This window comes from Podarcis gaigeae (assembly GCF_964106915.1).
Source record: "Podarcis gaigeae genome assembly, chromosome: 4".
Taxonomy (NCBI): domain Eukaryota; kingdom Metazoa; phylum Chordata; class Lepidosauria; order Squamata; family Lacertidae; genus Podarcis; species Podarcis gaigeae.
The window spans coordinates 108,043,657-108,068,402 of record NC_139677.1 but is presented as its reverse complement, the minus strand read 5'-3'; the positions used below and the strand labels follow the sequence as shown (position 1 = coordinate 108,068,402).

Genomic DNA, 24,746 nt, shown 5'->3' with positions numbered 1-24,746 from the left:
GAAGGCTGATCGCCAAAGAATTGATGCTTTTGAATTCTGGTGCTGGAGGAGACTCTTGAGGGTCCCATGGACTGCAAGAAGATCAAACCTCTCCATTCTTAATGAAATCAGCCCTGAGTGCTCACTAGAAGGACAGATCGTGAAGCTGAGGCTCCAAGACTTTGGCCCCCTCATGAGAAGAGAAGACTCCCTGGAAAAGACCCTGATGTTGGGAAAGATGGAGGGCACAAGGAGAAGGGGACGACAGAGGACGAGATGGTTGGATAGTGTCTTCGAAGCTACAAACATGAGTCTGACCAAACTGCGGGAGGCAGTGGAAGACAGGAGTGCCTGGCGTGCTCTGGTCAAGGGGGTCACGAAGAGTCGGACATGACTAAATGACTAAACAACAACAACAACATTCCTGCCCTTGATCTGATTCTGCCTTCTGCCACATTGCCTCCGCCAATGGTGTCGTCTGCAAATGTGATGAGCACCCCCTTCAGTTCCTTCATCCAACTCATTCATAAAGACGTTGAATGACAATGGGCCCAGGACAGAACCCTGCAGCACCCCTCTTGTCACTTCTCCCAGGATGATGAGGAACCATGAAGGAGTCCTCTTTGGGTTTGGTCAGACAAATCCACCAAACAGTTACCTTGTTCAGCCGAAATTTTACCAGCTTTCTCACAGAAACAGCACGGGGGACTTTCTCAAAAGCCTTACTGAAATCAAGATGCATTATTTCCACAGCTGTCCCCTGACCAACAAAGTTTGTAACTCCATCCATAAAAGGATCTAGGAGTCTTGGTTGACCACAAACTGGACATGAGCCAACAGTGTGACGCGGCAGCTAAAAAAGCCAGTGCAATTCTGGGCTGCATCAATTGGAGTATAGCATCTAGATCAAGGGAAGTAATAGTGCCACTGTATTCTGCTCTGGTCAGACCTCACCTGGAGTACTGTGTCCAGTTCTGGGCACCACAGTTCAAGAAGGACACTGACAAACTGGAACGTGTCCAGAGGAGGGCAACCAAAATGGTCAAAGGCCTGGAAACGATGCCTTATGAGGAACGGCTAAGGGAGCTGGGCATGTTTAGCCTGGAGAAGAGGAGGTTAAGGGGTGATATGATAGCCATGTTCAAATATATAAAAGGATGTCACATAGAGGAGGGAGAAAGGTTGTTTTCTGCTGCTCCAGAGAAGCGGACAGGGAGCAATGGATCCAAACTACAAGAAAGAAGATTCCACCTAAACATTAGGAAGAAATTCATGACAGTAAGAGCTGTTTGACAGTGGAATTTGCTGCCAAGGAGTGTAGTGGAGTCTCCTTCTTTGGAGGTCTTTAAGCAGAGGCTTGACAACCATATGTCAGGAGTGCTCTGATGGTGTTTCCTGCTTGGCAGGGGGTTGGACTCGATGACCCTTGTGGTCTCTTCCAACTCTATGATTCTATGATTCTATGATTCTAAAAAGGGGAGGAGAGATTTCTCTGGCTTGACTTGTTTTTGAGAAAGCCATGCTTTCTCCTGTATGTTTCTGTTGTGAAATCTTCAGATGGAGGGCACATAAATATAAAATTTGATAATAAATAAGGATATTGACAAGCTGAAACATGTGCAAAGGAAGCCAATTTATGAAATTATTTAATTTGTATACCACCCGAAACAGTGGTGCCAACTTGAATAAAATATTGGTGGGGGTCCAGGTAAGGCCTGCCTTGCACAATCAATCGCATGATGCATAAAGGGCATTGGAATGGCGATGCGTACCAACTGGGGGGGTGGCCCCTCAAATATACTATTGGGGGGCAAAAACCCCTCGGCCTCTAAAAGTTGACTACTCTTCCCACATGTCGTAGGACGGTTACAACATAAAAAGACAACATAAAATCACAAAATATACATCTGTAACCCCCCTCACTACCACATTTTAAAAGGGCATTAGATGTCAATTAGGCAAAGGCCTGGTTAACAAGGTGCGGATTTACCTGGCTCCTAAAGCTGTATAATGATTTTTGCAATCGTTGCATGAATTCTCTCGTGACTAGTGAGAAAAGAGCTCTGACTGAAGCTCTTTCCACATTCTGCTTACGGATAGGGTTTCTCCCCTGTATGAATTCTCTGATGCTTAGTGAGAGAGGAGCTCTCCCTGAAGCTCTTTCCACATTCCACACACTGATAGGGTTTCTCCCCTGTATGAATTCTTTGATGGGAAGTGAGATGGGAGCTCCTACTGAAGCTCTTTCCACATTCCACACACTGATAGGGTTTCTCCCCTGTATGAATTCTCTGATGGGAAGTGAGACTGTAGCCCTCACTGAAGCTCTTTCCACATTCAAAGCACTGATAGGATTTCTCTCCTGTATGAATTTTCTGATGCTTAGTGAGATCAGAGCTCTCCCTGAAGCTCTTTCCACATTCCACACACTGATAGGGTTTCTCCCCTGTATGAATTCTTTGATGGGAAGTGAGATAGGAGCTCCTACTGAAGCTCTTTCCACATTCAACACACTGATAGGGTTTCTCTCCTGTATGAATTCTTCGATGGGAAGTGAGACGGGATCCCATACTGAAGCTCTTTCCACATTCAACACACTGATAGGGTTTCTCTCCTGTATGAATTCTTCGATGGGAAGTGAGAGAGGAGCTCTCCTTGAAGCTCTTTCCACATTCCACACACTGATAGGGTTTCTCCCCTGTATGAATTCTCTGATGCTTAGTGAGATCTGAGCTCTTTATGAAGCTCTTTCCACATTCCACACACTGATAGGGTTTCTCTCCTGCATGAATTTTTCGATGGGAAGTGAGAGAGAAGGTCTGACTGAAGCTCTTTCCACATTCAACACACTGGTAGGGTTTCTCTCCTGTATGAATTCTTCGATGGGAAGTGAGACGGAAGCGCAGGCTGAAGCTCTTTCCACATTCCACACACTGGTAGGGTTTCTCTGCTGTATGAATTCTTCGATGGGAAGTGAGAGAGGAGCTCTCCCTGAAGCTCTTTCCACATTCCACACACTGATAGGGTTTCTCCCCTGTATGAATTTTCTGATGCTTAGTGAGATCTGAGCTCTTTCTGAAGCTCTTTCCACATTCCACACACTGATAGGGTTTCTCTCCTGTATGAATTTTTCGATGGGAAGTGAGAGAGGAGCTCTGACTGAAGCTCTTTCCACATTCAACACACTGGTAGGGTTTCTCTCCTGTATGAATTTTTTGATGGGAAGTGAGAGAGGAGCTCTGACTGAAGCTCTTTCCACATTCCACACACTGGTAGGGTTTCTCCCCTGTATGAATTCTCTGATGCTTAGTGAGAGAGTAGCTCTGACTGAAGTTCTTTCCACATTCCACACACTGATGGGGTTTCTCCCCTGTATGAATTCTCTGATGCTTAGTGAGAGAGGAGCTCTGACTGAAGCTCTTTCCACATTCCACACACTGATAGGGTTTCTCTCCTGTATGAATTTTTCGATGGAAAGTGAGAATGGAGCTCTTCCTGAAGCTCTTTCCACATTCAACACACTGGTAGGGTTTCTCTCCTGTATGAATTCTTCGATGGGAAGTGAGAATGGAGCTCTTCCTGAAGCACTTTCCACATTCAAAGCACGGATAGGGTTTCTCCCCTTCATGAACTTTCTGATGGGAAGTGAGATTGGAGTTCTGACTGAAGCTCTTTCCACATTCCATGCAGTGATATGGTTTCTCCCCTGTATGAATTCTCTGATGGGAAGTGAGATGGGAACTCTGACTGAAGCTCTTTCCACATTCCACACACTGATATGGTTTCTCCCCTGTATGAATTCTCTGATGGGAAGTGAGACTGTAGCTCATACTAAAGCTCTTTCCACATTCCACACACTGATAGGGTTTCTCTCCTGAATGAATTACTTGATGGGAAGTGAGATGGGAACTCTGACTGAAACTCTTTCCACATTCCATGCACTGATAGGGTTTCTGCCCGGTATGGATTTTCTGATGGGAAGTGAGATGGCTTCTCTGACTGAAGGTCTTTCCACATTCCACGCACTGATAGAGTTTCTCCCCTGTATGAATTTTCTGATGCTTAATGAGATTGGAGTTCTGACTGAAGCTCTTTCCACATTCCACGCACTGATAGGGTTTCTTTCCAATGAGAATTCTTTGTTGGGAAGTGGAATGGGAGCTCTGACTGCAGCTCGCTCCATACTCCAAAATTTTGCATGGTTTCTCCTCTCTGGGGATTTTGTCATGTTCATCCTTGTTCTTGTTTTCCAATTCATCAAAATCTGCAATGGAGACAAAAAGGGATTAGAGCCTCAGGAACAAATCAAGAAGAACTGAAGGGAGTTGGGTCTTTGTTCATTGCCTTTGTTGGTTGTCATTAACCAACATTTTTATTAATATATTATGATGGATTGTTGAATGTTGATTTGTTTGATATACAGTAGTAGTCAAAACTGTGGAAGCCTTTTGGGGAAAAAGTATATTTCAGATATTTGATGGCTCGTAACACGACTTCATTTAGAGTAATACCACAAAATTATAAAAAAAATTCCTTCCAGTAGCACCTTAAAGAGCAACTAAGTCAGTTCTTGGTATGAGCTTTCGTGTGCATGCACACTTCTTCAGATACATCTGAAGAAGTATCTGAAGTATCTGAAGTGTATCTGAAGAGGTGTGCATGCACACGAAAGCTCATACCAAGAACTGACTTAGTTGGTCTTTAAGGTGCTACTGGAAGGAATTTTTTTTGTTTTGACTATGGCAGACCAACACGGCTACCTATCTGTAACCACAAAATTATGTATCAATGTAAAGATAATTTAATGAAGAATGCAATTATCTGTATTCTATCAAAAGTCATAGCGGAATAACCAGAAAAAGGAAGCACAACTTGCTTAGCTTGACGTTTGTTAGTGTGTTATGTTATATTGTGGAAAGTTGATATAAAATTTACAGATTGTATATTATTAAGAGAGAATTACATGAAAATGATGTATAGATGGTATATCACACCAGTGAAAATGGCAAAGATGTTTAAGAAAGAAAATTAGAGATGCTGGAGATGTAAAGAAAAGGAAGGAGCATTTTATCATATGTGGTGGGAATGCAAATGCATTAAAAAATATTGGGAAATGATATATAATGAACTGAAAATAATGTTTAAAATGAACTTTGGTAAACAGCCTGAAGCCTTTCTGTTAGGTATCTCAAATCAAGAGCTGCCAAAAGAAAAATGGACATTATTTATGTATACTTTAACAGCGTCAAGAATCTTGACTGCACAAAATTGGAAGGTGGAATACCATCAAAAGAACAATGGTAAGAAAAACTGATGAATTATGCAGAATTGGCTAAGCTAACAGAGAAACTACAAGAGAAGGACAAAAAGGATTTTAAAAGTTTGGGAACCATTTACAGGTTATTTGCAGAAACAGCAACTGGCAGGGTCTGAATAAACTTTATTATAGTAACAGAAAAATTAGAGAAATGATAGGGGAATTTACTTTTATCTAAAGCAGGACACAATAAAAATAAATAACTCAGTAGAAGGGGAGTTGAGGGAAGTCCGGAGGAAGGGAGGGAGAACAATTGTATATAACATGATGATTGAGATATTTTTATTTGTTATACAATTCAGTAAATATTCATTTTAAAAAAAGAAAAAAGAAGAAGATTGAGGAAAACTTAATCAAAGCTGGCCTTTCTATATTTGTGAAGAGGTATAAGGAGAGTCCCATGGACTGCAAGAAGATCCAACCTCTCCATTCCGAAGGAAATCAGCCCTGAGTGCTCACTGGAAGGACAGATCCTGAAGCTGATGCTCCAATACTTTGGCCACCTCCTGAGAAGAAAAGACTCCCTGGAAAAGACCCTGATGTTGGAAAAGATGGAGGGTACAAGGAGAAGGGAACGACAGAGAACGAGATGGTTGGACAGTGTTCTCGAAGCTACCAGCATGAGTTTGACCAAACTGCGGGAGGCAGTGGAAGACAGGAGGGCCTGGCGTGCTCTGGTCCAGGGGGTCACGAAGAGTTGGACACGACTAAACGACTAAAGAACAACATAAGGAGACTCAGTCACTACAAAATCAGACTGGTAAAGGCAGGAAAAGGCCACAACAGCAAGTGATGATCGAAGAATGAAGAGACTGTGCCTATGTGACAGAAGAAAATCATCTGGGTGTTTACTAGATGACATGGGGCAATGGAAGGTGAAGTTGAGTGCAAGGACTGGTCTAAATGCTAGAATTCCAAGGGAAAAACCATTATCTCTCAAGCCAAGGTGGAAAAGATTAACCTGGGCTAAAACCCATGGTAACTGGACAGCGGAACAATGGGGCAGTGTTATCTGGAGCAATGAGACCCCAATCTCCTTGCTTGGTAGTGAGGGCATGAAATACGCGAGGAGGAGAATCGGAGAAGATTTACATCCTACTTGCATTACACCGACCGTGAAACACCCAGACAGTGTGATGATCTGGGGTTGTATGACAGCAAAAGGTGGGGGCAGAATTTGTGTCATTAATGGGAACGTCAATGCCCCCAAATACATAAATCAAATACTTGAGCCTGAACTGAAGCGTTCTGAATGTGAAATCCTATTCCACTGCTGGAATGGCCTGGGAATAGCCCAAGCGAAAATCTTAGGAGCCGACTAAAGAAACTTGTTAGTCAGAAGCAACCCAGCAATAAAGCCCAATTAACAGAGGCAATAATTCCATCTGGGTTTCACATTATCACAGCTGCAGAACTAAAAAACTTGCTTCACTCCATGAGTTGTAAGGCCAGAATTAAAGCTAAAGGTTACCGAAGTCAGTATTAATTGACATGGTGAGAATTTCTGTATATCTCCTTTTTTCTATGTGTTTCACATTTCTTTTTAATGACTGCTGTTCTAATAAATACTCCTTCATAAAAGTTATTTCATTGCAATTTCCATTAAATTATCTTTCCTACGGTATCACTCCCCCCAAAATTGGTGTTATGAGCCATCAAACTTTGGAAACACACTTTTAAATAAGTTTCCATGATTTTAGCCACTAGTATAAGTTGTTCATTTAAAGTTAATGTACTTTTTATATGGGATCAGATTGTTGTTATTAATGTTTCATGTTTACACATGTGTTGGTTGGGTGCAACCCAATCAGATGGTCCAGGGATAAATAAAAATGATAACTATTACTATTATTATTATGGTAGGGATCAGATGGGATTACTATGAGGAATTATAAAATATACATCAAGCCATCGTGTCCACGATGAAAGCATTGTGTTGACTGGGTTTGATATATTGACGATAATTTCTGATTAAATCCCATAAGATTCTACATTCATGCCCTTTTTATGCGCTTTTGCCTCTGCTGCCCATTTCTCCCTGCTCTACACGAATCACGTACACACTTAGACAGGCAGGCGTCCTGGGTCCTCAAAGACTGGGCAGTTTCGTCTTTGTAATTTTCTTTTTTTAAAAACTTTTTATTCATTTTCTATAACCAAACAACAGCAAAGAAAGAAAAAGAAAAATAGCCAACACATGCCAAAAAAAGGGAAAAAAAGAAAAGAAAACATCAACCAAATCAAAACACCTAAACCAACCAAAAAACAAACATTAATTAACAATAAATAACGTTTGACTTCCCTCCATCTCGGTTTGGGTTATGTGAATATTAAATCCATTCTGCAGTTTTTCATTTTTTAACGTAAACACATCGCAAGGGTTGTATTAAACCTACTGTGATTTTTATATCTCTAGAATTTGTTTCCATATATGTTATGAATTTAGACCAATTGTCGATAAACCTTGTACCTTTTTGCTGTCTAATGTTCTGCGTCATTTTTGCCAGATCCATATACTCAAATAATTTAATTTGCCAATCTTTAATGGTCGGGGTATTTGGGGTTTTCCAATTTTGTGCTAACAGAATCCTGGCAGCTACAGTTGCATATTGAAACATTATATAATCTTCTTTCTTAATCTCCTCTCCGATCATTCCCAGAAGGAAGGCTTCGGGCTTTTTGACAAAGGTGTATTTAAGTATTTTCTTTAGTTCGTTGTAGATGGAATCCCAAATTTTTAAACTTCTGCACATTTCCACCACATGTGGTAGAAGCTTCCCTCTTTAGATTTACACTTCCAACACCTTTTGTTGCCAGTCTTATACATTTTTTGCAATTTCACAGGGGTGATATACCAACGATACATCATCTTTTCCATATTTTCTCTGAGGGCAGTACAGGCTGTAAATTTCATTCCTTTAGTCCACAACTTCGTCCATTTTTCAAAATCCAAATTATATCCAATGTCTATTGCCCATTTTACCATAACCTCTTTAACCTCTTCGTCCTTGGTGTCCCAATCTAATAGCTGATTATACATTTTAGATAGCAGTTTAGTTTTACTTTCTATTATCTCTACCTGGAACTTTGATTTTTTCTCATTCATTCCAATCTTTTTATCTTCCTTCCATAAGGCATTAATTTGATGATACTGCAGCCAACCTGTTAATTTGCTTTTTAACTCTTCATAAGATCTAATTTTCCATCCTCTTTGCGATCTTTCCAGGAGGTCTTCATAGGTCAATCTCTCACCTTCCATATTTGTTTTTTTGGTAGTTAATATGTCGATAGGGGATAGCCACCAGGGGGTATTTTTTTCCAATGGTTTTTTATTCTTTTCCCACGCTTCTAACAATGTTCCTCTGATAATAGGTAATCTTAGGATGTTAATCTTAGGGCCAGAAAACACTGTCCTCCTGGCCATCCTCCTTATTGCTTGTTTATTACCTCCGGGGCTGCCAGATGCTCTTCTTTGTAGTTCTGTTCTTTGTTTACCCTGTGCTTAATTAGTTTTAGTAGTTTAACTTTCTCCCCACGTGGGTTTGTTGAAATGCTCAGAAGAAATCTGATTGGTTCTTACAAACACTGTAAAAAGTTCTTTTGTGAATAAAACGGCCTGGGCCGGGGGCTGCGGAGATCGGACGGACAAGCACAGAGAGACACGATTATACGCACCCTTCCCAGAGTCTTGCTTGTTCAAGCCTCTGTGTGTATTCTTATTAATCAGAGTTCAATCTTTCCTTTACTTTGCAAACACAACAATTATCACTGATTCTACTACCTGAGGTTCAATCAACCTGGCTCTTCTCTGGGACAGATTTTGGTTGGCCCAGTCATGGCATCCCCTCCATCGCCAATGTCAGGCGTCTCTTGGGTCAACCCAAGACTGACAGCAGCAAAAACAAAAACAGAAAGAGCCAGTGTGGTGCAGTGGTTAAGAGCGGTGGACTCGTAATCTGGGGAACCGGGTTCGCGTCTCGGCTCCTCCACCTGCAGCTGCTGGGTGACCTTGGGCCAGTCACACTTCTTAAAGTCTCTCAGCCCCACTCACCTCACAGTGGGTTTGTTGTGGGGGAGGAAGGGAAAGGAGAATGTTAGCCGCTTTGAGACTCCTTAGGGTAGTGATAAAGCGGGATATCAAATCCAAACTACTCTTCTTCTTCAGAAAACCTGACAGAAGCTACTTATATGTCCTAACAACTCTGAAGCTGACATTTCAGATGCCTGGGCAGTTCAGACAAGCCGAATCGTGGTATAAAAAGGCAGAACTGGAGGAAGATGGTTCACAGAAAAAACTGCAATTTGCTGTTCAAGGTTTACTGTGGGGGTGTTAGGTTCCCAGGTGTTGTATTGGGCGCTGCTGAGCTCTGTGGAAATGTATGAGGTTTGTTACATAGAGGTATTTTTTGAATTTCCAGGCAGATAGGACGATCCCACAGGGAGCCTTACCAAGAGAGGCCACGATCCCGCGATTCTCCTCCATGACTTCCTTATGCAGAGCTCTCTGGTCAGGATCCAGCAACGCCCACTCCTCATCCGTGAAACAAACAGCGACATCTTCAAAGCACACTGGACCCTAAAAGAAAAAGGGAAATGTCCTCTGAGACAGGATCAATATGATCTGCTACACAATGCTCTGTTATAATAGATTGAGGTCGAATCCTGACAAGACAGAAAGTACTCTTTTGGGGGACAGGAGGCGGGCAGGTGTGGGGGATTCCCTAGTCCTGAATGGGGTAACTGTGCCCCTGAAGGACCAGGTGCGCAGCCTGGGAGTCATTTTGGACTCTCAGCTGTCCATGGAGGCACAGGTTAATTCTGTGTCCAGGGCAGCTGTTTACCAGCTCCATCTGGTACGCAGGCTGAGACCCTATCTTCCTGTGGAGTGTCTTGCCAGAGTGGTTCATGCTCTGGTTATCTCCCGCTTGGACTACTGCAATGCGCTCTACGTGGGGCTACCTTTGAAGGTGACCCGGAAACTACAACTAATCCAGAATGCAGCAGCTAGACTGGTGACAGGGAGCAGTCATTTAAATAGGTGGTTCTCCAGTTGGTGTTTTTCTTTTTTTTCCCTTTCTTTTTTTTAAAAGAATATTTATTAACATTTCCAAAATAGTACAAAAACAAAAAAACACAAAAAATAACAAAAATACAAAATTAAAAACAATTAAAAACTTATTTTCTATTAACTTGTTTCCCAGACCTCCTCTCACCTCCCCTTTTTGTATTCCAGTTCACATTATTAGCTCAGCAAATCCTTATTGTAACTTATTACAACTTATTATAACTTATTATTCCAGTTATTATTCCAGTTGTTGTTTTTCAAGTCATTCTGCCTACGCAAGCATCCCAGTTTCCCCGATGGGAGGATCCACTTTCCCCTCTCCTCGTGAGTTGTTCTGGGGAGGTTCCCTCCCAATGCCCTGGAGCCAAATTCAAGGGGTTCATGGGGGCATGGAGAGGGGGAGGAGTGGGGGGGCAGGCCCCATTTTGCAGCAGATAGGGCTGGCTAGGTGAATCCTGGAAATTATTCGTTATCGTCTGTCCGCTGCTTAGAAGCCAATTTTAGCATTCATTGATGAATATAGAAATAAAAGAAGCCTAGTTTGGATGGCCATCTGTCTTGGAGGATATAGCTGAGATTCCTGCAATGCGGGGGGTGGGACTTGATGACCCTTGGGGTCCCTTTCAACTCTAGGATTCCATGAAAACAGCAACTACAGATGAATCCTACTGGCGACATTCAGAAGGCTGGAGTCACAGAGTTATCTGGGCAGGAAATCCCACACTTCACAGCTAGAGTTAACTCTTTATCAGCAAGAACACGATATTCACAGTCTTGGCTGAGTTTCGGGCCTCATGAGAACAGCAGCTCATTCCCTGAGGGTCTGTCAGTTTGCATTTCTTAGGGCAGAAAGTATGGATCTGATATTGATATTTCCTATACTATTTAATTCAAGAGGGTTCTGGAAGCTTCTCTGAATAAAAAAAACAGAAGTTTCCTGATGTTTGGGTTATTCCTTCAGAGAAGCTGAGTACAGCTGGGTTAAAGGGGTTCTGTCATCTCTTCTGTCAAGGTCATGCTGACTATAAGAAGAGGCCAGAAAGAGCCTGGGTTTCACTTTCTCGTTCTATCTCTCTCTCTCCCTTCTGGTGTTCTGTACATAGTATGCTGAGTGTTAAGGTTTAGACTTATTATAAGTTGTGGTAAGTTTAGGTTAAGTCTGCTGCAACTGGATTTCTGATGGAGAGGGCCAATTCCGAACGTTTTGGATTTGTGACCAGTATCCTCATTTGCCTTCAGTAACAGTTAAAGCTCTGCCAGATGAAATACAATTGCCTCTGGCCTATTTTTGGGAATCCTGCAACATGTTTAGGTTTCACTCTGCTAACTATACATTGGAGTTCTGCCTGGATCAATACTGAGTAGAATTCCATGACAGGGTCTTCCTCCATGAAATCAGCTGCCAAAAGAGAAGGCCCCTAGCTCCCCACAGCTTTCCAAGCCCCCTCCTCTCTGGGGTTTCTGGCAAGCGATCCAACAGTGCGCCAGTGTGCAGCCCACCTTTGCTCCTCCATGTTAGACCTCTCTTGGCTCTGAGAGACAAGCAGGGAGGGGGGCTTCTGGCAGAAGGAGAGGGAGCCCCCGGTGGCTCCTCCTTCTCCTTCTCACCTCTGCCTCTCGACCTCCCTCCTCCCACTCGCCTCCTTCCTCTTCTGCCTCTGATTCTGCACTGCATTCTGTCACAGAGTCTCCCAGCTCACTAAGCCCTGTTACCCCTTCAGCTTCTGACACCTCCTCTTCCCAGACTTCTCCCTCTTCTCCCTCTGACCGCTCATCCGTCTTCCACCTCCACTCCTTGGGCTCTGAGCCATCTTCCCTTCCTGGTTCCCTGGCTGCTTCCTCCCACCATTCCTCTGTACCCAACCAGTCCATGACATTGCTCCATCCCTCGGCCTCTGTCCCCACAAGGCAGCTTCCCCTGACCTGATCTGGTTCCACAGCCGCTGTTCCCCTTCTGCCCCCATGAAAAGGTGGACCAGGAGGTTTTGCCGGCATCGTTCTGTCACCTGGAAGAGAAAAAATGTAAGCAGGATGCCAGGATTGCCTGCTTCTCTCACAGGTGAAACAGGGCATCTCTGTCTACAGATGGGGCTTTCAGAAAGCCTTACCTGCTGAGTGCAGTTGGTCGTTTGTGCCCATTTCATATGTTAGTCATGCAGAAATACATCTCTCCTCCTCTGGACCCTTCCTCCCAACTGTGCCCCCCCCCCAAAAAAAGAAAGCAAGATGAAAAGAACCCACAGATTAGTTGGGAAACCAACAGAATGAGACCAAATGGAGAAAAACTGCCTTCCTCCTTACCCAGTGGCCTCTCTCTGGTGTCCAACGGAGGCCTCTCTGCCTCACAGGAATCCAGGTCCATTTCTGCAAAATGATCCTTTCCCTGAAAAAGAAACAAGGATTCAAAACAGAGAATGGGGAGAAATACTAGAAAGAGAATGACAAAGACAAAAACTTTAAGGGTGTTAGATCTCATCCCATGGATGCCTTCCCAGAAAAAGCATGGGCCATCAGCCGAGCATTATGGGATGTTCATCATCCTGTTTGGAGCCCCTTGCGAGTATCCAGAGGAAAGTCTCTCTCACCTGCTCTCTCTCCTCTGCCTGACTCAGGAGGAAACCTTCGGCCAGGGCCACCGCCTGGGAACTGGTCTCCGCTCCACAGTCCCTCACCCAGCTCTCCATCTCCGGAGGAAGGACAGCCAGGAACTGCTCCAAGATCACCAGGTCCAGCATCTCAGCTTTCGTGTGCCTTTCTGGCTTCAGCCACTGATGGTCAAGGTGGTAGAGTCGGCTGCAAACCTCTCGGGGTCCTTTGGCCTCCTGGCAGCAGAACTGCCTCAACTGCTGGCTCTGCACCTCTGAGCGGAGGGTGTCCTCCTCACCCAGGATCTTTAGCATAGAGTTTTCCCAGAATCCCCCACTGCTCCCAGTTTGGATGGCATGGCCTCTTCCTGCTCCAGGGCCAGCTGTGTCTCGCTCATCCATCTGTGCTCTCAGGAAGGCTCTGAGAGATCGGAATTAACCCTTTGGTCTCCTGCCAAGTTCTGTCTTAATGAGAAGCTCTTGCCAATCCTACAAAGCAAATGCTTTGTTACGTAAAAGTTTTTATTATTATTAGTCAATATTTTTATTTTTTACTATAGTTTGTATAGTTTTGTTCTTTAGGTGAGAGGGTCAGGGCTGTCTGGGAGTCGGCCCCATTCAACAGAATGGCAGGGGGCGGGTTCCCCGGGGGGGGGGGGAAGCACTGGGACCCCCTTGATCACAGTGATCACGGGTAGGAGGAGGAGTTACACTATGACCAGACCATGTCATTACCGAGGAGGCAGGTTTAGTCATTGTTTGAGGACTATCCCTGCCTCCGGATCACGTCTTGACCGGGTGGATACTGGAATCAGCCAGGGAGACCCACGTGACCTGAAGGGGCTGCTGTGCAATGCCAGGTCAAGGATTCATGAGACCACGACTTGGATGGAAGACTTGACCTGGCATGTTTACCTCTAGGGATGTGGGTGATCTGACACGAAGTGAAACCAAAACAAAAGAAGTGTCATGGTCGGATCACTTCCTGGTGCAACTGGACTTCTCCACGACCCTTCCCCTCTGCAGGGAGGAGGGACCAATTTGGATGGCCCACCCCCGCCACTTAATGGATCCAAATGGTTTCCAGAAAGGAGGAGGGGATGTTTTATCCCATGTTGATGGCTGATTTCCTTGTGGCCCCTGGAATGTGGAGTTAACCCGGGCTATCGATGGCCTGGTTCAAAATCGACCTCTTTGATTGCATGGAGCCTGGACAGCCCCATGGTTTTCCCCGGATCTGATGGGGGTGAAACAATCACTGAGATGGCTAGAGTGTCGGTGGCAGAAAACACACTCTGAATCTGACCAGATATGGGTTAGAGCTCAACGTCGAGCCTACCAAGTGACGATGGCTGTCTAAACTGCCTCTATTGCATCTGCAGAAAACACACCAGGAGACTCTTTCAGGTGGTTCACAATTTAGTGGAACCACCTGCGTCATTGGGGCCTCAAAAGGACCCTGAGATCTCCTGCAATGATTCGGCAAAGTTTTTTGCAGTTAAAGTCACTCAGATTTGGAAAGAGGTAGACTCCACCATGGGAGCAGGGCCAGGGTGGGAGAGTGCTAGAGTCCCGTCTAGTCAGGTTGCCTCCAAGGATGTGGACAGGCTGCTTGGACAAGTGAAACTGACCACCTGCCTCCTTGCTCATCCTGGCTCATAAAAGCCAACCGGGAAGGGCTGGGCAATGGGCTCTGCAGGGTGGTGAATGCTTCCCTCTGTGAGGGAGCCTTCTCAGACCCACTGAAAGAGGCAGCTACTAAACCGCCTCTTAAAAAATATATCTTTGGACCAGGCCAATATAGCCAGCTATCGCCCAGTCTCAAATTTTCCATTTTTGGGCAAGGTGATTGAGCGAGTGGTTGCTGAACAACTCCAGGCACGCCTGGAAGAAGCGGACCATTTGGATCCCTTCCAGTTGGGATTCAGGCCTCATCATGGGACTGAAATTCCCTTGGTTGCGCTGGTTGATGATCTCCGGCGGGCTAGGGACAAAGGTGAGAGCTGCTTCCTAGTTCTGCTGGATCTCTCAGCGGCCTTTGATACCATCGACCATGACATCCTTCTGGACCGTCTTGAGGGGCTGGGAGCTGGGGGCAATGTCATACAGTGGTTCCGCTCCTTCCTCCTGGGCCGTGTTCAGAAAGTGGTGGTGGGGGATGAGTGTTCAGACCCCTGGGCTCTCACTTGTGGGGTGCCTCAGGGTTCTGTCCTCTCCCCCATGCTTTTCAACATCTACATGCAGCCACTGGGAGGGATCATCAGGAGGTTTGGGCTGAGTTTTCATCAGCATGCAGATGACACCCAGCTCTACCTCTCTTTTCAATCAGAAGATGTGAAGGCAGTGAAGGTCCTGTGCGAGTGCCTGGAGGCAGTTGGTTGATGGATGGATGGACAGGGGCTAAGAGATTGAGGTTGAATCCTGACAAGATAGAAGTACTCTTTTGGGGGACAGACGGCGGGCAGGTGTGGGGGACTCCCTGGTCCTGAATGGGGCAACTGTGCCCCTGACGGACCAGGTGCGCAGCCTGGGAGTCATTTTGGACTCACATCTGTCCATCGAGCTGCAGATCAATTCTGTGTCCAGGGTGGCTGTTTACCAGCTCCATCTGGTACGTAGGCTGAGACCCTACCTGCCCGCAGACTGTCTCGCCAGAGTGCTGCATGCTCTGCTTATCTCCCGCTTGGACTACTGCCATGCACTCTACGTGGGGCTACCTTGGAAGGTGACCCAGAAACTACAACTACCGCAATCCAGAATGCGGCAGCCAGACTGGGAGCTGGTGACTGGGAGTGGCCGCCGTGACCACAAAACACCAATCCAGAAAGACCTACATTGGCTCCCAGTACATTTCCGGACACAATTCAAAGAGTTGCTGCTAACCTTGAAAGCCGTAAACGGCCTCATCTCAGTAGTCCTGAAGGAGCATCTCCACCCCCATTGTTCTGTCCGGACACTGAGGTCCAGCACCAAGGGCCTTCTGGTGGTTCCCTCATTGTGAGAAAAGAGGTTACAGGAAACCAGGCAGAGGGCCTTCTCGGTGGTGGCGCCCGCCCTGTGGAACGCCCTCCCACCAGATGTCAAGGAAATAAACAACTATCTGACTTTTAGAAGACATCTGAAGGCAGCCCTGTTAGGGAAGTTTTAAATGTTTGATGTTTCATACTGTTTTTAGTATTCTATTGGGGGACACCCAGAGTGGGTGGAGTATAAATATTATTATTATTATTATTATTATTATTATTATTATTAGAACCAGGGCTGGACTGCACCACAGCCAAAACCATGAGGTATCTGGAGGAGGAGGAGGAGAAGAAGGAGGAGATGAAGAAAGCAGCCTCTAGCCCTCCTAGAAGGAAGATTGCAATGCAAAATGTGGAGGCAACGGAAGGGATTTCTGGGAGATGAATCAGCCTGGTTGCTCCTGCCTTCGAGTAAATGCATGAAGTCAGAACTGACTGACAGGGGAGTCATTTGTATCTTGTGGAAAATGGATGCCTGGCTCACTTGGGGGTCCTCAGGAGTTGCTCCCCCCACCCCCACTCCCCTGCTTCTGTCCCCTTTTCTTGCACTTGGACTCTCTGCCACTCTCAAGACAGACTCCTGGGTGGGGTCCCTTTTTCTTTGCTGTGAGGGCCAGGTATGTGTCAACCCCCTGAGGGCCAAGTGGGTGGGGCCAAATACATCTCCTTTGAAATTTAGGCAGCTAATTTATTATTATTATTATTATTATACTCAGGTGGCTTAACACACGCTCAGCCCTTGATGCCCAGGTCCCTGGAGGCTCAGTGAGGAGCAGCGCCCATTTCCGGCTGCTTTGCCAGCACCAATCCCTTTGGGACAGAGAGAGGATGTGGTCCTGGGATGCCCTGCTCTGGGTGCGAGGGGATGGCTGCAGTGGCCTCCGTGGGGAGCTGCCCTGGGAGACACTGGGAAACTGGTCCCCAATGCAGCAGCCAGACTCTGGGCTGGGGTCCCTCTCTTTATCCCTGGCCTTTCTCTCTCATCTTTTTTTTGGGGGGGGGGGGCTAGTCCACCTCCTCGTCCAGCTTTGGAAAACCATTTGCAGATGTTCCCTCTGTTGTGCAATGAGGCTGAGAGACGTCACCCCGAGTCCCAGGGACTCCATTGTTTAAAGAAGGGAGATTTTTTTTGAAAGGGGGGGGGGCGGAAAGCCAAATGAGTTTGGGACCCTCTGGTCTGCGGGAAGGAGAGCGTGGCAGCCCTGGCCCCTCCCTGGCAGGACCCTCTCCTCCTCCCTGACTTGGAGTCCCCCCCCCCCTGCAGGAGCAGATCAGGCCCCCCAGGCCCCCTCCCCTGCCCCAGCCCTGGGACCCCCACCAGATCCCAGAGAGAGAGAGGGGAGACTCACCAGATCCCAGGAGGGGAGAGCGAGGCAGCCCTTGCAGGAGAGACCCCAAAGCAACACCCCCCCTTCCTTGCATGAAAGGACTGGGGAGGGGGGCTTGGCTCTGGAGGACCTGGCCCCCCCTTGCTTCCTGTCCTCTCTAGGAAGGCAGCTCGGTTCCCTTTAACCCTTGCCAAGCCGAGTCCCCCAGCTCAGCCCCCCCCCCCCTTTGCACATCCTGAGCGACCCGCTGCGCCCCTGAACAGATCCCGGCTCGCCAAGGGTCTCTCTAATCCATCGCTGCAGCGCAGAAAGGGGGGGGAGTGGAGGGCTTGGCCAAAGAGGGGAGCCCCCCCCCGCTCCCTCCCCCCTCCACTTTCCCTCCTGGCTGGACCAGAGCAGCTTCTCCTGGGGGGCCACCCCCCTCTCCCCCCCCCACACCCATAAATTGACATATTCATGGCACCGTTTTAAAGCCGATTTTGCGGGGGGGGGCGCCTATGCCCGGGGGGGGGGGGAGACGTCCTTGCCACTTTCTTGCTAGATACGGCCCTGATCCCAGGGTCATCCAGTCCAGCCCCCAGGAATGCAGGAATCTCAGCTCAAGCATCCATGGCAGATGGCTGTCTGATCTCTGCTTAGAGACCTCCCAGGAAGGAGAGTCCCCCACCTCCCAAGGGAGACCTTTCTCCTGCCCAACTGCTCTTAGATGTCCCTCAAGGCAGCGGGTCCTGAGTTCTAGCCCTGCTGAAAGAATCGCACTGGCTGCCAAGCAGGTACCAAGAAAAGTTCAAAATAAATGATGATGATGATGATGATGATGATGATGACAATAATTTATTATTTATACCCCGTCCATCTGGCTGGGCTTCCCCAGCCACTCTGGGCAGCTTACAACCAAATATTAAAAACACACTGAAACCTCAGTCATTAAAAACTTCCCTTACCAGGACTGCCTTCAGTTGTCTTCTAAACATCAGATAGTTGTTTACCTCTTTAACATCTGATGGGAGAGAGTTCCACAGGGCGGGCGCCACTACTGAGAAGGCCCTCTGCCTGGTTCCCTGTAACTTGGCTTCTCGCAGTGCAGAACCGCCAGAAGGCCCTTGGAGCTGGATCTCAGTGTCCAAGCAGAATGATGGGGGGAGATGCTCCTTCAGGTCTACTGGGCCAAGGCAGTTTAGGGCTTTCAAGGTCAGCACCAACACTTTGACTTGTGCTCGGAAACGTAATGGGAACCAATGTAGGTCTTTCAAGACTGGTGTTATGTGGTCTCGGCGGCCACTCCCAGTCAGCAATCTGGCTCCCGTGTTCTGGATTAGTTGTAGTTTCCGGGTCACCTTCAAAGGTAGCCCTGTCCACCCCCCAAAACAGTACTTCTGTCTTGTCAGGAATCAACCTCAGTCCGTTAGCTGCCATCCATCCTCCAACCACCTCCAGACACTCACACAGGACCGTCACCGCCTTCACATGTTCTGATTTAAAGGAGATTTAGAGCTGGGTATCATCCGCATACTGATGAATACCAAGCCCAAACCCCCTGATGATCTCTCCCAGCGGCTGCATGTAGATGTTGAAAAGCATGGGGGAGAGGACAGAACCCTGAGGCACCCCACAAGTGAGAGCCCAGGGGTCTGAACATTCATCCCCCCCAACACTTTCTGGTGATAGTCTAGGAGGTAGTAGCGGAACCACTATATAACAGTGCCCCCAGCTCCCAGTCCCTCTAGACCAGAGGTCAGCGAACTTTTTCAGCAGGGGGCTGGTCCACTGTTCTTCAGACCTTGTGGGGCGGGCGGACAATATTTGCGGGGGTGGAGAACGAATTCCTATGCCCCACAAATAACCCAGAAATGCATTTTAAATAAAAGCACACATTTTTCTCATGTAAAAACACACTGATTCCTGGGCTGTCAGCGGGCCGGATTTAGAAGGCAATTGGGTCGGATCCAGACCCTGGGCCTTAGTTTGCCTTCCCATGATCTAGACGGTCCAGAAGGATTTTATGGTCGATGGTATCAAAAGCCACTGAGAGATCCAGCAGAACTAGGAAACAGCTCTCACCTTTGTCCCGCCGGAGATCATCAACCAGTGCGACCAAGGCAGTTTCAGTCCCATGATGAGGCCTGAATCCCGACTGGAAGGGATCTAAATGGTCCGCTTCTTCCAGGCGTGCCTGGAGTTGTTCAGCAACCACTCGCTCAATCACCTTGCCCAAGAATGAAAGATTTGAGAGTGGGCGATAGTTGGCCATATTGGCCACATCTAAAGATGGTTTTTTAAGAAGTGGTTTGATAACCACCTTTTTCTGGGAAGGCTCCCTCACAGAGAGAGGCATTCACCACCCCACCATCACCCATCGCCCAGCCCTTCCTGGCTTGCTTTTATCAGTTGTTACGGAAGGGGGGGCATGTCTTCTTCACCTTCTTCGCTACAATATATCCATTTATTCCCAATTGTCAATGTCAAAGGGAACTAAAATCTATAAAATCCATATCCATAATCCCTCAAGTAAGGTGTCAAGACCCTAATCCTGTCAAAATCACTCTGCCAAACCTTCCTCCGGGCAATGCCAGGTGACAGACTATGCATACACTCAGGAAGCGCTTATCTGCGCATATCTCCAGCTCTGCATATTCCCCCCTCCCTCCTCCTTATGTTAATCCGGTGTAACCCAACCTCTCCTTAATATATTCATGATGTAATCTGTGTAACCCACTTTTCCTTAATGTATTCATGATGTAACTGGGATGTATTTTGCACTGTATTCTGGGACATGGAGGGAGTTTCAAAAGTTCATGTCACCCCTTTCTCGGGGTTCAATCTCGTCTTGAACCTGTTGCGCAATAAACCTTGGATCTCCGCATTTTGCTCCTGTCCGGCTGAGCTCATTTTCTTCCGCGGGGACCCGCGGACACTTAGTCCAACGAGCTGGGTGGCAGTGTAGCCCCGCACCCAGATTTTAGCCATAACAGTTGGCGCCCACAACGTGGGGCATGCGGTTCTCCCGCGTTGCTGACCGGGGCCCCCGAAATCTTCAGCCGGCACCAGGCCATTTTGCCTGGGAAGATCCTTTGGACCCCCGGCCATCTTCCGGGCGGTAATCAAAAGCGGTAATCAAAAGCCCCAGGAGTTCAGCCGGGGAGCAAAGAGGGATCCAGCCGGCTTATTCATCGATCCCGGGATCATCATAAAGGACGCGTGAGTATAAGGAAGGAAAATGAAAATCCAGTGCACTGGTGGGAAGGGGGTGGAAGTCTCCTGGCAACTGAATTCTCTGCCCTCCTCTCTATCGCTCCTTCTCGCCTATCTCTTGGTCCAATTGGTGAGAGAGACCGTGGACCGCTGCTCGACCCAAAAGGGGGGTTCTGAGCTCTATCTCTTTCTCAGCCGCACCAATTGAGAGTCCAAAAGTAAGACGGAGAGACCCGGCTTGGAAAGACAGCCGACTCTCTGCAATGGGCATCTCAGTTGAAAGCAAGGGGTTGGAGTTCTTCTTCCGAACTTCCCGAGCGCCCTTATGGAGGGGGCAGGAAGGGGTCTGGCTTTCTATCCCAATCCCAGCCGCACTGGTCAGTGCCACGTAACACGTGTATCGTGCGTGAGCCCGCTTCCAAAAGCAAGGGGGATTTTCGGTTCAAAACTCTATCCAGGGATCACCCGATCTGGCACCGCACGGCGCGGGCGTTCAGTAGGGCCCCTTTTCCTGAGATTGTGACGATAGGTAGGAGGTTGCCAGGAGGGATAGCCCATGAGGAATTGGGCAGGATCGGCAGAGTGGAAAGGAACCCCAAGTTATGGAATAGGAAATAAGACAGGAATAGAAAAAGGAACCGAGTGGGTGAAGCTCGTTAAATTGTTAGGAAGTTGCCAAGCAACAAGGAAAAGGAAAAAACCCTAAATAGCCCCCTGTACAAGTTACCCAAATCCAAATCAACCCCTCTCTTTCTCCCTTCTCAATCCCCCCCCAAAAAGAGAAAAAACAACAACAAAAAAGCAACAACAATGCATGCATATATAAAGAATATCGACTATATTCTTGTTCCTTATAATATTACAAATTCGATCATGGACTTCAAAATTGGAAGGCGTACTGAAAGCGACCATCAGCCATTATCGTTGTCTATTAACTTAAAGGACGAAATCAAAATAACTAAGTACAATATCATAGAACCTTCTCAATACAAACAAATGACCCAATTAAAATGGTCCCAGGAAATGAGTGCAGCAGTGGGGCAAAAACTTACAGCCAACCTGAGAAAACAAGTATTATCCAACTTAAAGTCTACTAATTTCTACAGTGATATTCCGAAAATTTATAATGAAATCTTCCAAATGTTTGTAGAGCTTAGTACTCCACCTAAAGTTTGGGTACTTAAACATAGCGCTAGCCCTTGGTTTGACGATGAATGTTTCCAGCTAAAAAGAAAACTGCGCCAAACATTTAAAAATAACCGCACTAAACTAGAGCCCTCTTATCTTGATGAAAAAAGAAAATATCACTACATGCTGGCCGAAAAGAAACAGAAATACGCAACCCAAAAATGGCTACAACTATTCGACTCAATTCAAAGTAAAAACAACAAAGCGTTCTGGAACCTAGTGTACGGAGGATTGAAAGCTGAAAATCAACTAACTCTACCACCAATTGCAGAATCCAAATGGTCCCAATACTTTACATCTGTATTTAACAATCTACACAGTGAACTTAAAGGAAATGAAACCACTAAAAACAAAATTAATAAACTCCAAGAGTGGCCAAGGGTAGAGGAAGAGGAAATTAGAGCGATAGTTAAAAATTTCAAATCGGGGAAATCTCCTGGGCCAGACGGTCTACCAATAGAATTATTTAAGACCTATATAGATTGGTGGGCAGAACCCTTAGCTCAACTGTTTACTCTTATAGATAAATACGGGATCATACCTGAGATATGGCTAAAATCAATAATTATTCCAATCTTTAAAAATGGCGACCCAAAAGAACCAAGGAATTATAGACCGATAAGCCTACTATCAGTGATAGGGAAAATCTACGCTAAGCACCTCTTATCTAAACTTCTTACCTGGATGAAAAATCTAAACTTACCAGGGAAAGAACAAATAGGTTTCTCCAAAGGTCGCTCTACACTAGACCATTGCCTTATACTTATGCATCTGGTTGAAAAATACAGATCCCAAAGGCAATCTAAGATATACGCTGCTTTTGTAGATTTTCGTGGTGCATTCGACTCAATTGACCGCCCAAAGCTGTGGAGGAAACTCGCAGAATTAAAAATTGATCAGCGCTTATTGATTCTAATGCAAAATCTACACTCTTCCAATACCTGTCAAGTCAAACTCAACACCAAAGGTCACCTTTCATCAGACATCCCAAACACGAAAGGGGTAAAACAAGGGTGTATTCTTGCCCCCTTTCTATTTAATTTATTCTTATCAGACTTGCCAGATTACCTTCAAAAAATAGAATCACATGCCCCTAAACTTAATCAGAAACCAGTTCCTCTCTTATTATACGCAGACGATGCTGTCCTACTATCACTAACGAGCTTGGGTCTGAAACGTCTTATATCTTCACTGATCCTTTACTGCGAATGTAACAAACTCTCTATAAATTATGAGAAGACAAAAATTTTGGTCTTCTCGAATGGTCGGAAATTAGAGAAATGGAAAATAAGAGGGCAAGAAATCCAACAAGTGAAAATCTATAGGTATCTGGGAATCTTATTCCAGAGCAATTTAGGGTGGGCTACCCATCGCACAAATGCCATAAAACAGGCAAAGTGCACCTTATCAGCAGTTGCCCGCTTTTATTATCAGAAAGGTAATCAATTCATTCCTGCGGCCATTCAGATATTTCAAACAAAAGTGCAATCCCAGATACTCTATGGAATCCCGCTATGGGTCCAAGCATATAACAGTGATTTAAAAAAGATTCATTCCAGCTTCCTGAGACGTATTCTTGGACTCCCAGCTGTGATCAAATATGAAACAATGTGTGCAGAAATAGGCATACACACAATGGAATATTGGGCATGGTCCACCTCAATAAAGTACTGGTTACGCTGCCACTTTCGCTGCCCCCCATCAAGTCTGCTCGCTGATTTGCTCAAAGACTCCTATAAATCAAGTTGGTATCAGCACCTCGAAAAAAAGATTGAATCTTTAGGTATCGAGCTGGAGCCCCTGTACAATTCTAATGAGCAATACATTTTTCATAATATTCTAACTAGACTAAAGGATGTCGAGAGACAAAATATTATGGCAGCTGTAAACAAAATTTGCTCCCCCATATTCTATGATTTAAATATCTTAGATAGCAGAGCCAATTACGTCACTAAATTAATAATTCCAGCCCAACGTAGGGCTTTTATGCTGGCCCGTTTGAATGTTTTTCCCTCAGCATTTGTCAGGGGAAGATATCAAAACGTTCCTAGGAACAAGAGATTCTGCAGATGTTCTATGAATGTCCCGGACACTGTTGAGCATATTCTCTTTCATTGCCCACTGCACAGTACGCTCCGTCAACGCGTGCTGTCCCCTCTTTCGGCTGGTCTGGAACCCCAGCAAGGTGAATGTGTGGGACTCTACCTATCCGACGCTGACCAAAGGGTAACGGCGGGGGTAGCCGAGTTTTTGGTAGCAGTCCTCCAAGGAGCAGGTTAACAAGGAAAACCACTGATTCTAGACGTATATATATATATATGTATGTAGCCAACTGCAGCCTTTTTATATATATTTCAAGGCTTTTATATGTTATTTTCTCTTTTATGGTTTTATTTGTATAATGCCTAATAAAGGTTTGATAAGTATAAGTATATAAAGGGGTACCCAGTCAACTAAGCATTGTGAGCCCTGCCAGTTTGGTTAACTGGTGGTGTTTGAAGAGGCAAGGAGGCTCTTAAAACCATGTGGGACCTTCCTACTAATTTCACTTAATGAAGCCAAAGGGAGCGGCCCAACTCCTTGCAATAACCAACTAAAGAATGAGAATATATATGTTTACATGTTGTCTGTTATGTGTGTTGTCTGTTAATACATATATGAGAATATATATGTTTACATGTTGTTATGTGTGTTGTCTGTTAATACATATATGAAAATATGTATGTTTACATGTTGTCTGTTATGTGTGTTGTCTGTTCCTTCTGTCTCTGACAGACTGCCTTTCTTAAGTGCGCATAGTTTAAACTGCAAGCTTGCTTCAAATTTAAATCTAGGGAAGCCATGCTGAACCTTATCAATCTTAAACAAGTCAAAAATGAGAATGTAGTGTTTGTTATTTGTTATGTTTTATATATATATAAATATAAATGTTTGTTATTTGAGAGAGGCTCAAAAAGTCTTCCTCCTTGTATGTACTTCATTAAGCATATGCCTATGAAAGTATGGTCTTCCTTCTAAGGAAAATATCTGAGTCCAGTTTTAACTTTGATTTGGTTGGACAGAAGAGTT

At 45.8% G+C, this 24,746-nt stretch overlaps 2 protein-coding genes across 2 annotated transcripts in view; one reads left to right on the top strand and one right to left on the bottom strand.

The window, feature by feature from the left end:
* LOC310843268 (uncharacterized protein) lies at nt 1–13,430 on the bottom strand. The gene is made up of 5 exons (XM_083736318.1): nt 12,947–13,430; nt 12,663–12,744; nt 12,285–12,367; nt 9,746–9,872; nt 1–4,243 (listed from the first exon to the last, which is right to left on the bottom strand). Exons 1-5 carry the CDS (start codon nt 13,346–13,348, stop codon nt 2,070–2,072), a joined length of 2,868 nt encoding a protein of 955 aa, XP_083592444.1. The 5' UTR covers nt 13,349–13,430; the 3' UTR covers nt 1–2,069.
* Nucleotides 13,431–14,073: 643 nt separating this feature from the next.
* LOC310843307 (uncharacterized protein) overlaps nt 14,074–24,746 on the top strand; it is a 154,944-nt gene continuing 144,271 nt past the window's right edge. Inside the window, exon 1 of the mRNA XM_083736439.1 lies at nt 14,074–14,942. Within this exon, the coding sequence (XP_083592565.1) occupies nt 14,883–14,942 (60 nt within the window). The 5' untranslated portion in view covers nt 14,074–14,882. The remainder of the gene's footprint in view (nt 14,943–24,746) is intronic.

Bases quoted from the DNA above. Each gene is read 5' to 3' on its own strand.
- LOC310843268 (XM_083736318.1), bottom strand. From the start codon at position 13,348: ATGGATGAGCGAGACACAGCTGGCCCTGGAGCAGGAAGAGGCCATGCC. The intron at 12,368-12,662 runs GTAAGGAGGAAG...TTTCTCTTCCAG, and splicing joins CACCAGAGAGAGGCCACTGG to GTGACAGAACGATGCCGGCA. The intron at 4,244-9,745 runs GTAAGGCTCCCT...TCTCCATTGCAG, and splicing joins CGGGATCGTGGCCTCTCTTG to ATTTTGATGAATTGGAAAAC.